This window comes from Schistocerca serialis, chromosome 1 (genome assembly GCF_023864345.2).
Source record: "Schistocerca serialis cubense isolate TAMUIC-IGC-003099 chromosome 1, iqSchSeri2.2, whole genome shotgun sequence".
Taxonomy (NCBI): domain Eukaryota; kingdom Metazoa; phylum Arthropoda; class Insecta; order Orthoptera; family Acrididae; genus Schistocerca; species Schistocerca serialis.
Window position 1 is genome coordinate 114,665,598 of NC_064638.1, and position 15,181 is coordinate 114,680,778.

Here is a 15,181-nt window from a genome sequence, read left to right on the forward strand (position 1 = left end):
AGAAGAGACTGGAACAGCACATTACGTCCACATGCTAACACCTTTTTATTGGTCTTTTTCACTGATGCACATGTACATTACCATGAGGGGTGAGGTACACATACACACGTGGTTTCCGTTTTCAATAACGGAGTGGAATAGAGTGTGTCCCGACATGTCAGGCCAATAGATATTCAATGTGGTGGCCATCATTTGCTGCACACAATTGCAATCTCTGGCGTAATGAATGTCGTACATGCCGCAGTACATCTGGTGTAATGTCGCCGCAGGCTGCCACAATACGTTGTTTCATATCCTCTGGGGTTGTAGGCACATCACGGTACACATTCTCCTTTAACATACCCCACAGAAAGAAGTCCAGAGGAGTAAGATGAGGAGAACAGGCTGGCCAATTTATGCGTCCTCCACGTCCTAAGAAACGCCCATCGAACATGCTGTCAATGGTCAGCCTAGTGTTAATTGCGGAATGTGCAGGTGCACCATCATGCTGATACCACATACGTCGACGCGTTTCCAGTGGGACATTTTCGAGCGACGTTGGCAGATCATTCTGTAGAAACGCGATATATGTTGCAGCTGTTTGGGCCCCTGCAATGAAGTTAGGACCAATGAGGTGGTCGCCAATGATTACACACCATACATTTACAGTCAACGGTCGCTGTCGCTCTACCTGTCTGAGCCAGCGAGGATTGTCCACGGACCAGTAATGCATGTTCCATAGATTCACTGCCCCATGGTTTGTGAAACCTGCTTCATCGGTAAACAGGTAGAACTGCAACGCATTCTCTGTAAATACCCATTGACAGAATTGCACTCGATGATTAAAGTCATCACCATGTAATTGCTGATGTAGCGACACATGAAACGGGTGAAAGCGGTTACGATGCAGTATGCGCATGACACTAATTTGACTCAGTCCACCGGCTCTCGAAATGTCACATGTACTCATGTGTGAGTTCATGGCAACGGCAGCTAACACACCAACTGCACCCGCTTCTCCTGTTACGGGCCTGTTACGGACTCGTTTGCGTGCTACGACCACACCTGTTGCATAGAGTTGGCAGTAGATGTTTTGCAATGTGTGGCACGTTGGATGCTCTCTGTCCGGGTGTCGTGCTGCATACACCCTACAGGCTTCAGCTGCATTTCGTCGACACTCGCCATAGATGAGTATCATCTCCGCCTTTTCAGAGTTCGAATACACCATGGTCACAGTTCCTACAACACTACACTATCACAGACGTCTGGTAACACGGTGTACTACAGTTGGTCTGCGTGCGGAGACGAATGCAGAATAACAATAGCAGCAAGCGCTACATGCGGACACTGCGACAGCTAGACCAAACTACAACAGTGCACTACAGCCACACTCGTAAACACGGTCGTCATCGCAAACATGTCCCTGCAGATGCTGCTCGCCGACCGTGGCCCATATTTGTTACAACATGCAACTGAACGTCGGATGTTTCAAGCGTCAACTTTAGGTTACAATATCTCCGGATATAATTAACATTTAACAATGCAATAAACGGCACTGATTACGTATTTGTTTATATGTTCAGATGTGCTAACAAAACTAACGTGGTTCCATTTGAAAAAACGTAGGTTTGTGTTAAAAAACATACTTCCGTGCATTTTTGTATGGTTTGTATTAAACAATTACACTAGTCCCTCTCCTCACGTTCGGTCTGTGGAATCGATTCGTCAGTATTTGATGTGGTTTGCGAAATATAGCCAGCGGTAACGTTAGGTGACTCACCATGTATAGTGTCAAGTCATTGTCTTCATGTGCAGTGGACTCACCAAAATAAAAAAGAAATTATTTAAAGTTTTTCTAAAGATGTATTTAATAAAATATGTTGCAATGAATACATAATTGAGACACAACTGATTATTTAAAAAAAATAACGAACTGTAACATCATAGTTATGTGTACTATTCTGCTCAAATTATCAGATCATCCTTCATGAGTGCTTCAGTTCTTCATGGTTGCTATGAAGATATTAATGGGTATCCACAAGGATAGGCTAGTGTAGAAAGATGTCTCCCATTTGCAAGAAGGATTTTAGGATAGATGTGCATAATTATTGGCCTGTCTCATTGATGTCAATCTGTTGTAGAAATGTGAAACATTTTTTATATTCACGAATTACTACGTTTTTGGAGATGAATACCTGCTCTATAAAAACCAACATGGATTCTGCAAACAGAGATCTTGCAAAATTCAGCATGTCTTGTTCCTCCATGAGATACAAAGTGCTATACGCAACAGTACTCACGTTGATACCGTATTCCTTGACTTTAGAAAGACTATTGATATTGTCCCACACAGTTAGTTGGTGAAAAAAATACATGCTTACCGAGTATCAGGCCAGATTTGTGACTGGAGTGAAGACTTCCTTACAAACGGAACACAACACTTACCTCTTAATAGAACAATATCGACAGATGTAAAGATTGTTTCCGGAGTACCCCAATGAAATTTGAAAGGATCATTAATATTTACAATATAGGCCCTTTATAATTCATCTAGTAGAAAGCGTTGGAAGATTCTTAAAAATGTTCCTGGATGAGATGGTTATCTATAAGGAAGCAGCAACATCAGAAAACAGTATCGATTTGCAGATCGACCTACAGAGCATTGATGAATGGTGTGGGCTCTGGTAGTTGACCTTGAACATGAACAAATGTTACATATTGCACGTATTCAGAGAAAGAAACCCACTACTACACAACTACACTATTGGTAACAGATTGCTGAAAACAGGATCTACCGTAAAATATCTAGAAGTAACTATCCGATGTGACATTAAGTGGAATAACCACATAACACAAATGGTAGGAAAAGCAGATGCCAGAGTGAAAATGATAGGTGAAACCTTAAGGAAATGTAGCTCTCCACGAAGGAAAGGTTACAAGGGGTTTGTTTGAATGATGTTTCAGTTTTGTTCATTAATCTGGAATCCTTAGCAGGTAAGACTGGAAGAAAAAATAGAGAAGATCCAACTAAGAGCATTGTGTTTTATGAAGGGATCGCTGTCTCGGCGCCAGAGCGTGACAGAATTGCTCATCAAACTCCAAAGGCAGACGCTTCAAAAGAGAGGCTGTGCATCATGCAGATGTTTACTATTGAAATTTCGAGAGAGCACTTTCCAGGAATAGTCTGACAACATACATCTCATGAAATGACCGCTAAGGGAAGACTCGAGAAATTATATTTAATAGAGAGGGTTGCTGACAGTTATTCTTCCCACGCCTTTTCGAGAATGGAACTGGGATGGGGGATCAGTTTGGGGTAACGGAAGTACCCTCCGCTACAAACTGATAGGTTGCTAGCGTGTATGATAGAGATGTAGAATTCTCTTTGGACTGAAGACCACAACAACAACATGTAAAATAAATACTACACAATCTTAAACTACAGTATACTTACTGTTTGAACTATTTTATTTAGCGAATGGCTATTTAGTTGATATGACATTGCCAGGAGATACTACGGATAGTCTGGCTGCCTGTAATCACTGTTGCTCAATTAGCTCCACCCAGGAGGCACATGTAGGGTATTTTAAAGTTATACCTATGGACATGAGCACTGATTGCAATAAAAGATGATGATGATGATGTGTTCTGTTACCAAAACTCTGTCCAAAATCTAAATATCTAGATGTTTGAATACTTTTTCAAATTCACTGTGAATAAAACTTGTGATAACTTCTTTATACTCATACTGACATTTCAGATAATTGTAAGAGATCAGAATTTGGTCCGTGCGCTGCGCGCGATTAAGTTTTGCATTTCAGTCTCTCAGTATTGACAGTTATATGTTGTTAATATATCAAATCACAAGCTTTTGATATGGCGTTATGTACTTGTTCTTTGTTTCGCTTCTGCTATTGCATAAATGAATTTCTTTCCCAAAGACGGATTGCTTTGATTATATTTGCGTTTGTGTGATGTCTTTAACTGCGGTATTGGTTAATCTTTGCTGCCGGTAACATTTGTAAAACAAAAATGGCGCTATGTTGTGCGAGTAAGTGGTTGTGTATACTAAGTTCACTTCGTTATTTCTTTGTGACGTTTATTGAATAACCATTCGCGATTGTAGGAACGTGATTTTGTAAAATGTGTGCAATATCAGCTATATATTGTCGCTGTTAGAAGGTCAACCGTTTTCGTTTTCTAATTCCAGTGTTGTTATGCCATGCAGAAGGTTACCGAGTGTATCTGAGTGTAAACTACAAAAACGTTTGGTGCTTTGTTTGCGTTAAACGTACGAAATTCTGATGATGTTTGTACTGTTGTATGCGTAAATTTTGAAAGCGTTGTGTACTATGTTTACTCTTTGACCGGGTGGTTTCGTACGAAGTTTTGAGTAAATGAAATTTGAGTTAGACAAACAAGATAACTGTTCGGAATTTGCTGTATATGACAAGATCCACTTCATGGTTTGAAGTGAATAGACATATTCCTTGAGCACTGTGTAATTGGTCAGTAAAGTAGCGTTCTATGCAGTCATTCTGGTTACGATATCTGGAAACAGTTACTGCCCTCTGCTCGATGTACTTGTAGCCCTTGCCTATTTCTTTGCACTCGGTGTCGTGTACCACATTTTGTGTTAATGAGTGTTACATGATAGCGATATGTTTGCATTTTACTTTAAGGAAGGAAGATAATTTGTAGGTGTTTTTAAAAGGAGAGTTGAGAATTATTTTCAGTGTTCAGAGGTTTTTGAATTGTTTATTTCTTTGTAGTTTAATAGCTGTTAGGTTGGTGGTTCGTTAGTAAGTCGCTGTACTAGTTTTGCTGCTAATTCTACAATTTCACTAAATAGGCCCACTTACGTTTACATTACAGTTTCAAATGAAGTTCCAGAACATCCTGTCATATCTCCAGTATCTGGGGCTATATTTGAAAGGCGACTGATAGAAAAGTATGTAGTAGAAAATGGGGTGGATCCAATATCAGGGAAGGAGCTTACAGTTGACATGCTTATTGAGGTGAAAAGTAAGTATATATGCATACTACTGGTGAAACTATTTATGAAATATATGCTGTTACATAGTTAATGTTGACATTTCAGCAACACCAATTGTCAAACCAAAGCCCCCATCCGCTACAAGCATTCCAGCTATCTTAAAGACCTTACAAGATGAATGGGATGCTGTCATGCTTCATAGTTTTACCCAGAGGCAGCAGTTGCAGACAGCTCGACAAGAACTCAGGTATTTATCTCGGACATTCAGTACAGAAATATTTCTCTTAGTGATCATTTCTGAAAGCAGTAGATTGTGTACCGCTCACACTTCAAGTAGGCCTACATGTTGTCAGTTACCTTTGGTGTTTTTAAGATTGTGTTGACTTATTGCTGATAAATAAGATTTTTTTCGCACCAATGTGACTTTTTTGTAGTAAGGGCTGTGACCAACTAGGCATTCTGGCTGCATCAGTATATAAAACAGTGGGTGATTCATTACAGCCTGCACACTAGGTAGCTATGATTTCCACACTGTGGCAGGCATGGGAACACATTGGATTGCACAACAGCCAACTGGCTCTATGCATCCAGTTGTTAGCAGAGTGCTGTGTAGAAAATGTATTTGGCTGCCGTCAGTCTCTGCACACTTGTCAAAGCAACCAGACATTGTCTGCATCTTGAAATAAAATTCGTGATGGCTCGCGACTTCTTGTTAGATCTCGGTGAATTTCCATTTTTGGAGGGACGTACAGTGTGTCTTAAAAAATTCTTAACATATCTTTCCCACACAAACAGCACACTTTTATCATGGTAACTGCAAATCATTCTAGAACATCCATTGGGTGATGAAAAATTCTCAGTTTAATTACCAGGATGCCAAAGATGCATTGTATATACCGCCTACTCCGAGACACTGGGCTTTAAAAATTCTTTTGTTCATTTGTTAAACTTCTGTCTCCATATGGACACATTAAATTCTCATACATACCAAATGCAACGTCTCAGACAATGATGTACAGGATTAGTACTCCATTGTTTCATAAGGGGCATCTCTGTCATTCATAAATTTTTATGGGTGAGTTTTCATGCACAATTGATATCTAAAAATAGACATGTTACTACATCTTCTGTTGTTGTTGTTGTGTTCTTCAGTCCTGAGACTGGTTTGATGCAGCTCTCCATGCTACTCTATGCTGTGCAAGCTTCATCTCCCAGTACCTACTGCAACCCACATCCTTCTGAATCTGCTTGGTGTATTCATCTCTTGGTCTCCCTCTAAGATTTGTACCCTACTCACTGCCCTCCAATGCTACATTGGTGATCCCTTGATGCCTCAGAACATGTCCTACCAATCGATCCCTTCTTCTAGTCAAGTTGTGCCACAAACTTCTCTTCTCCCCAATCCTATTCAATACCTCCTCATTAGTTATGTGATCTACCCATCTAACCTTCAGCATTCTTCTATAGCACCACATTTCGAAAGCTTCTATTCTCTTCTTGTCCAAACTATTTATCGTCCATGTTTCACTTCCATACATGGCTACACTCCATACAAATACTTTCAGAAACGACTTCCTGACACTTAAATCTATACTCGATGTTAACAAATTTCTCTTCTTCAGAAACGCTTTCCTTGCCATTGCCAGTCTACATTTTATATCCTCTCATTTCCTAATCTGATACTCTCAGCATCTCCTGACTTAATTCGACTACATTCCATTATCCTGATTTTGCTTTTATTTATGTTCACCTTATATCCTCCTTTCAAGATGCTATCCATTCTGTTCAACTGCTCTTCCAAGTCCTTTGCTGTCTCTGACAGAATTACAATGTCATCGGCGAACCTTAAGGTTTTTATTTCTTCTCCATGGATTTTAATACCTACTCCGAATTTTTCTTTCGTTTCCTTCACTGCTTGCTTAATATACAGATTGAATAACATTATTAGAATTGTTATGACACAGTGAATTCCAATGTGAAACAGGAAAATGTGTTAATATAAAAGAATACACTTGGATTATTATTCCTGAGTACTGGGCATGTCTAAGCATTTTCAGTTGCCAATATATCATTCTCTGTTCAAAATTAGATGACATTAGTTTCTTGTCCACATTTATTATATTGATATTCAGTCCAAAGTCTGATTTACGGCTCCGTGCATGTGTGCATGGTAAGAAGCTTTCTATAGCCAATGTCGAATAAATATTTCTTTATTATCAACAATCAATTTTGACAGACTATGCTATCATCTTCTGGTCTTCAAAAATTTCTTTTCCAAATATGTTAATTGTTAATTGGAACCTCATATTAGTGGATAAAATGCACCACATTATACAAAGGTTTGTCAGAGGTAAAATATGTACAATCAAAAAACACCTTGCGCACACGACTGTGTCCATATACATGGCACTCATAGGTGATTTTTGACTTCTGAGCCTAAGAAAATGCAAACAAATCTGTTTGTCTTTGTGACTATGGCAACCTATGTTCATTCGTGAAATCTTCTCGGGTGATCAGCCGAGTAAAGGCGTTGTCTTCTCGCAACGTTTCGAAGGGTTTCGTACCCATCATCTTCAAGCGAAGTGTCGAGATGCTGTGTTGCGCGGTCTTATAAAGGCTCCTGGACCAGTGACTGATTCCGGGCGCCGACCAATCAGGTACCTGCGGAATCGGCCGCCGCGCCAGTGGTGGAGGGTTCGCGGCGCGGACCGGGCGTCAAGTCCCTGCCGGTTCCTAATACGTCTGTGGCCGCTACCGTCTTCGTGCCGGAGCGTTCTCTTCTAATTTTAGTTATTGCGGGATTCCAAGCTGTACTAAGTTGGAAACCAGTGTCTCGATTGATCAGGTTGCTGTTCAACCGAATTTCTACAGCCTCTTTGAAAACTGAATCCCAAAATCCTTTAGCGTCACACAGCTTCTTCGTACCCTCAAAGAGGAAGGTGTGTCCTTCGTTAAGGCTATGTTCCGCTACCGCCGATTTTTCTGTCTGACCAAGGCGTACATTTCTAATGTGTTCCGAGCGCCTCTGCGTGATGCAGCGCTGCGTCTGTCCGATGTATTTCGTACCACATTCACATTCAATACTGTATACGCCCGGAGTCTGCAGTCCTAGGTGGTCTTTGACTGAGCCAAGTATGTCCTTAATTTTACTTGGGGCATGAAAAATTGTCTTGATGTTGTGTTTCTCCAGAATGCGGGCAATCTTGGCTGTTGGCGGTCCCGCGTATGGTAGAAATGCCAGGCATCTGGTCTCATCTTCTTCTTCTGGTGTGTCTACCTTCCTGCTCTTGTGTAGGGCGCGCGAGATTTGCGTCTCATTATAACCGTTGCTGCGGAAGGTCTTCCTTAGGTGTTGTAACTCTGCAGGTAGGCTGTCATCATCACAGATAGACTTGGCCCTGTGCACAAGTGTGTTAAGCACTGAGTTGCGTTGTGCTGGGTGGTGGCAACTCTGTGCATGAAGGTATAAATCCGTATGTGTCTTCTTCCTATACACAGCGTGACCCAAGGTGCCATCAGGGTGCCTCTTGATTAGAATGTCAAGGAAGGGCAAGCTACCGTTTTTTCCACCTCCATGGTGAATTGTATGTTGCTGTGTATGCTGTTGAGATGTCGCAGGAAGTCTTGCAGGTTCTCTCTGCCATGTGGCCACACGACAAAAGTGTCATCCACATATCTGTAGAAGGCTTTAGGTTTCAATGGGGCGGTGTCCAGGGCTATGTCTTCAAAGTGCTCCATGTAAAGATTAGCGATGCCTGGAGCTAAGGGGGACCCCATGGCTACACCATCCACTTGTTCATAAAATTTGCCTCCACACTTGAAGTAGGTGTTTGTTAACACATGCCGGAACAGCTTTATTGTGTCCTCACTAAAGCGTGTTTCGAGCCGCGCTAGGGAGTCTTCCAGCGGTACTCGTGTGAAGAGTGAGGTGACGTCAAAGCTGACAAGAAGATCTTCTTTATCCAGGCGAAAGCCTTGTAGTACCTTCACAAACTCCGCCGAGTTCTTGACATGGTGCTCACAGTGACCCACGATCGGTTTGAGCAGTTGTGCTAGGTACTTGGCTAAACCATATGTCGGTGAGTTGATGGTGCTCACTATGGGTCGCAATGGAACTCCGTCTTTGTGGATCTTAGGGAGCCCATATAGCCGTGGTGGTGCCGGTGCTCTGGGGTACAGCTTCCTGATGACGTCCTTTTCCAGTCCAGAGTCATTGAGCAAGGCGATGGTCTTGCGAGTCACGGAAGCTGTCGTGTCCTTGTCCAGTTGCTTGTAGGCAGTATCTTGTAGCAGTGAGTTTATCTTCTGCCAATAATCTTCTTTCCTCAGTATCACCGTGGCATTGCCTTTGTCAGCAGCTAGAACGACAGTGTCCTCATCCTCACGTAGGGCCTTAAGAGCCTTCCATTCAGCAGACGTTATGTTGTTCTTGGGCATTTTTGCCTTCTCCAGGACCCTGCACGTCTCTCTCCTAACTTCCTCAGCTGCCTCCGTAGGGAGGCCACGCACGGCTTGCTCGATGCTGCTGATAATGTCTCGCTTAGGTAGTGTCCTGGGTACTGGAGCAAAATTAAGTCCTCTCGACAGCACTGATATTGTGGTCTCGTCCAGTTCTTTGCCTGCCAGATTGATGACAGTCTTGGCATTGGTTGTGTGGTCGGCATGTTGCCGGGCTCCAGACAGTCTGGTGAACTTGCCACCGGACTTAATTTTGCTCCAGTACCCAGGACACTACCTAAGCGAGACATTATCAGCAGCATCGAGCAAGCCGTGCGCGGCCTCCCTACGGAGGCAGCTGAGGAAGTTAGGAGAGAGACGTGCAGGGTCCTGGAGAAGGCAAAAATGCCCAAGAACAACATAACGTCTGCTGAATGGAAGGCTCTTAAGGCCCTACGTGATGATGAGGACACTGTCGTTCTAGCTGCTGACAAAGGCAATGCCACGGTGATACTGAGGAAAGAAGATTATTGGCAGAAGATAAACTCACTGCTACAAGATACTGCCTACAAGCAACTGGACAAGGACACGACAGCTTCCGTGACTCGCAAGACCATCGCCTTGCTCAATGACTCTGGACTGGAAAAGGACGTCATCAGGAAGCTGTACCCCAGAGCACCGGCACCACCACGGCTATATGGGCTCCCTAAGATCCACAAAGACGGAGTTCCATTGCGACCCATAGTGAGCACCATCAACTCACCGACATATGGTTTAGCCAAGTACCTAGCACAACTGCTTAAACCGATCGTGGGTCACTGTGAGCACCATGTCAAGAACTCGGCGGAGTTTGTGAAGGTACTACAAGGCTTTCGCCTGGATAAAGAAGATCTTCTTGTCAGCTTTGACGTCACCTCACTCTTCACACGAGTACCGCTGGAAGACTCCCTAGCGCTGCTCGAAACACGCTTTAGTGAGGACACAATAAAGCTGTTCCGGCATGTGTTAACAAACACCTACTTCAAGTGTGGAGGCAAATTTTATGAACAAGTGGATGGTGTAGCCATGGGGTCCCCCTTAGCTCCAGGCATCGCTAATCTTTACATGGAGCACTTTGAAGACATAGCCCTGGACACCGCCCCATTGAAACCTAAAGCCTTCTACAGATATGTGGATGACACTTTTGTCGTGTGGCCACATGGCAGAGAGAATCTGCAAGACTTCCTGCGACATCTCAACAGCATACACAGCAACATACAATTCACCATGGAGGTGGAAAAAACGGAAGCTTGCCCTTCCTTGACATTCTAATCAAGAGGCACCCTGATGGCACCTTGGGTCACGCTGTGTATAGGAAGAAGACACATACGGATTTATACCTTCATGCACAGAGTTGCCACCACCCAGCACAACGCAACTCAGTGCTTAACACACTTGTGCACAGGGCCAAGTCTATCTGTGATGATGACAGCCTACCTGCAGAGTTACAACACCTAAGGAAGACCTTCCGCAGCAACGGTTATAATGAGACGCAAATCTCGCGCGCCCTACACAAGAGCAGGAAGGTAGACACACCAGAAGAAGAAGATGAGACCAGATGCCTGGCATTTCTACCATACGCAAGACCGCCAACAGCCAAGATTGCCCGCATTCTTGAGAAACACAACATCAAGACAATTTTTCATGCCCCAAGTAAAATTAAGGACATACTTGGCTCAGTCAAAGACCACCTAGGACTGCAGACTCCAGGCGTATACAGTATTGAATGTGAATGTGGTACGAAATACATCGGACAAACGCAGCGCTGCATCACGCAGAGGCGCTCGGAACACATTAGAAATGTACGCCTTGGTCAGACAGAAAAATCGGCGGTAGCGGAACATAGCCTTAACGAAGGACACACCTTCCTCTTTGAGGGTACGAAGAAGCTGTGTGACGCTAAAGGATTTTGGGATTCAGTTTTCAAAGAGGCTGTAGAAATTCGGTTGAACAGCAACCTGATCAATCGAGACACTGGTTTCCAACTTAGTACAGCTTGGAATCCCGCAATAACTAAAATTAGAAGAGAACGCTCCGGCACGAAGACGGTAGCGGCCACAGACGTATTAGGAACCGGCAGGGACTTGACGCCCGGTCCGTGCCGCGAACCCTCCACCACTGGCGCGGCGGCCGATTCCGCAGGTACCTGATTGGTCGGCGCCCAGAATCAGTCACTGGTCCAGGAGCCTTTATAAGACCGCGCAACACAGCATCTCGACACTTCGCTTGAAGATGATGGGTACGAAACCCTTCGAAACGTTGCGAGAAGACGACGCCTTTACTCGGCTGATCACCCGAGAAGATTTCACGAATGGAATACGCCGAGAAAGTCTCAAATCACATTTAACCTATGTTCAGTTTGAGCCAGTTTACTAAAGTCAAGCCTTGGTCCCCACGTCTACACCCCCCACCCCAAACATCCAACCAGTACAAAATGAATGTTCTTTGGTGTGTTAAGGTGTTTCCCATCAGCATTGTCCTGCTAGTACATACCATTGCACTGAGAGAAAACTAACTGCATGTAGGGGTGGACATGGTCCTCAGTGGTAGATGCATATTTGGGTTGATCCATTTTGCCTTTCAGAATGATGAATTCAACCAGGGAGTGCTACAAAGACATTCCCCAGGCCATAACGCCTCCTCTTCCTGCCTGGACTCTTCCAATGATTGTTGCAGAGTGTTTGCTCTCAGATGTACTTGCCAACAGGTTCAATTCAGGGAAGATGATTGAAAAGCTGGTGTAAATAGTCCGTTAGGTTGTAACAGCCAGGTAATTTTGCAGTGTTGAAGTTAATCTCTAATGTTTTAGTTGTAATACGTTCTTGAGTTATGCAATCTGTCCGGAAGAAAACCTGTGGCAATGAGAGTGTCTCCAACCCACTGATCTACAAGGCATATGCTGCTGGACCCTCATAGCACATTCACATGATGTACATGTTTTTGACTCAACGGATGACACATGTCACTAAAGCATGAGGTTCAGTGCTTGCTAGTGAGTTCACCTGCTGCTTTCCGTCTTTCAGCTGCTGTCCAGTGAGAAGGGAAGGGGGTCCTTCAACAATAGTGATGACTTCCCCATCTGGCTGCTCCTCCTTGAAATAGCTGTATCCAAAAGGTGACTGTCAAAAAACACTCAGTGGGAGAAACTGCCTGTATTTGAGCACCAATACGCGAAGACTGGGTGCAACACAAAGCCACAAAGATGGGCATATTGAAATCTTCAATGCACATTTGAAGAAAACCTGTCCATTGGCAATTGATAAGTGTTGCTTTGCAATAAGGGACAGCTGGGCAACACTTCGAAGATTGAACAACCCAAAGAGAACATGGTGGACTTTGTTTACCAGGGTTAAAGCACAAAGGATAATCAAAAAGAGCAAAAAGCGGTTACAAAACCCATTAAACACTGGACTGCAAGCACAAGAATGTATGAGTCAGTAGGGAAATTTCAGGTAGAGGTATGGGTGAAACTTCCTGTCTGATAAAAACTGTGTGCCAGACTAGGACTCAAACCATGGACCTTTTGCTTTCACAGTGGTATAATGATTGAGCAACCAAGCACAACTTACGACCCTCTCTTCGCTGCCAACATCTCATCTCCTACCTCCCAAACTTAATAGAAGTTCTCCCTGAATATTGCAGGATGAAAGGAAATAGTGAAGAAATGGCGTAGCCACAGCCTAGAGAATTGTTGTTTGAATTTTGATTTTCAATCTACAATACAGTGGGCTCCGACTTGAAACTTAGCATATCCAGGATTCAAACCTGGATCCTTTGACATTTGTGGGCAAGTGCTCCACTGACTGAGCTGTGTAAATCAATAACAATTATTGAGGAGGATAGTTCCTACTCACCATATAGCGGAGATCGGAGATGCTGAGTTGCAGATAGGCACAACAAAAAGACTATCAGATGGCCAACAAGATCTTCATCAAAAATAGACAAAACACGCATGTGCGCGGGGATTCCCCCCCCCCCCCCCCCCCCCCCCACACACACACACACACACACACACAGTCACATTCATGCAAACGCAACTCGCACACACTTGCTGTTGAAACCAGATTTGCTTCGGCTGTCAGACCGTGGTCATGCACGTGTAAGTTGTGTGTGTATTTATTTCCAACAAAGGCCCTGTTAGCTGAAGGCTCACTTTCTAGTCTTTTTGTTGTGTCTATCTGTGACTCAATGTCTCCGCTATATGCTGAGTCGGAACTACCCTTTATGTAATATTAAGCAATGGAAAAGCCAGGATGGAATGTAACAATATTATGAGAGGAAAGTTACCATTCACCATATAGCGGAGATGCTGAGTCACAGATAGGGACAACAAAACGATTTTCACACTTAAAGCTTTCGGCCAGTGGCCTTTTTCAACACGACACACACTCATGCAAACACAACTCACTCACACGACTACAGTCTCAGGCACTGTGGTATCAGTTGACTGCCCCCAGTTGTGTGTGTGCGTGTATGTGTGTCTATTGTTGAAAAAGGCCATTGGCCGAAAGCTTTAAGTGTGTTGTGTCTATCTGCGACTCAGCATCTCCGCTATATGGTGAGTGGCAACTTTCCTCTCATAATATTGTCACTTCTCATAATATTATCCGTTGCATTAAATTTTACAAATTCTTCCTCTGTTGTTCAGCCTATTTTTAAAGATTCTGTCCGTGAATGGAGTCAGTTGTATGCATTACTGAAGTCCACAAATATTACTACTATCTTTTCGTTCGAAAGCTCTATATTCATATTTTTGCTTTGGGTTAAAGATTTGTTCTATGCATCCTCTGCCTTCCTGAACCTTGCTTGATATCTCCACCTGTAATCTAGATCTATTCTTGTACTCTCTTCAGTTAGAGTTTCAACAGCACCTTGTATCCATTCTATAGAAGCAATATTACTCTTTAGTTATTTGTATCCCTCTTGTCCCCTTTCGTGTGTACTGCTGCTACCATCACATTCGTCCATCCTTTTGGTTACTTCTTTGGCCTCCAAATTTGACATGATCTTGCTCATTTCAGCTGCTATCCCATCTTCGGTAGGTATCATATTGTCTGTGCAGTCTCATTACTGGTTCTTTGTTCTGCTTGAATTCCAGTTTTCTTCGGGTGGTTCAAAGGTCAGCAGGTTGTTTAAGAATTCGTCAATCACACCATTAGACAATTCCCTTTCTTAACTCTTATTAACAGTTCTCTGCCCCTGCTTCCTGTTAGACATTTTTGAATTTCCTGAGGTCTCAACTGCAGTTTTGATAGGTTTTTGTTGTGTGCTGAAGTTAGCAGTTCATTGACATTAGTCATAACCAGTTGGGTGATAAGGATATGGAAGCAGTGAGAATCACTGAATGTGATAATTTATTTTGGCAAAAGATATGAATTGGTAACATTTGTTTTCTGTATGGAGAGCACCAGAATAACTTTTCTGGATCTGCTTATTTTGAATTTGAACCATGGACCTTGCCGTTGGTGGGGAGGCTTGCGTGCCTCAGCGATACAGATAGCCGTACCGTAGGTGCAACCACAACGGAGGGGTATCTGTTGAGAGGCCAGACAAACGTGTGGTTCCTGAAGAGGGGCAGCAGCCTTTTCAGTAGTTGCAAGGGCAACAGTCTGGATGATTGACTGATCTGGCCTTGTAACAATAACCAAAACGGCCTTGCTGTGCTGGTACTGCGAACGGCTGAAAGCAAGGGGAAACTACAGCCGTAATTTTTCCCGAGGGCATGCAGCT

At 43.4% G+C, this 15,181-nt stretch overlaps 1 protein-coding gene across 2 annotated transcripts in view; it reads left to right on the forward strand.

The window, feature by feature from the left end:
- The first annotated feature begins 3,928 nt into the window (after positions 1 to 3,928).
- The window catches only part of LOC126463160 (pre-mRNA-processing factor 19), a 47,863-nt gene continuing 36,610 nt past the window's right edge, over positions 3,929 to 15,181 (forward strand). For both annotated transcript variants that reach the window (XM_050096131.1, XM_050096132.1), the window contains exons 1-3: positions 3,929 to 4,030; positions 4,855 to 5,004; positions 5,081 to 5,222. In XM_050096131.1, coding sequence (XP_049952088.1) covers positions 4,012 to 4,030; positions 4,855 to 5,004; positions 5,081 to 5,222 — 311 coding nt within the window. In that variant the 5' untranslated portion in view covers positions 3,929 to 4,011. The remainder of the gene's footprint in view (positions 4,031 to 4,854; positions 5,005 to 5,080; positions 5,223 to 15,181) is intronic.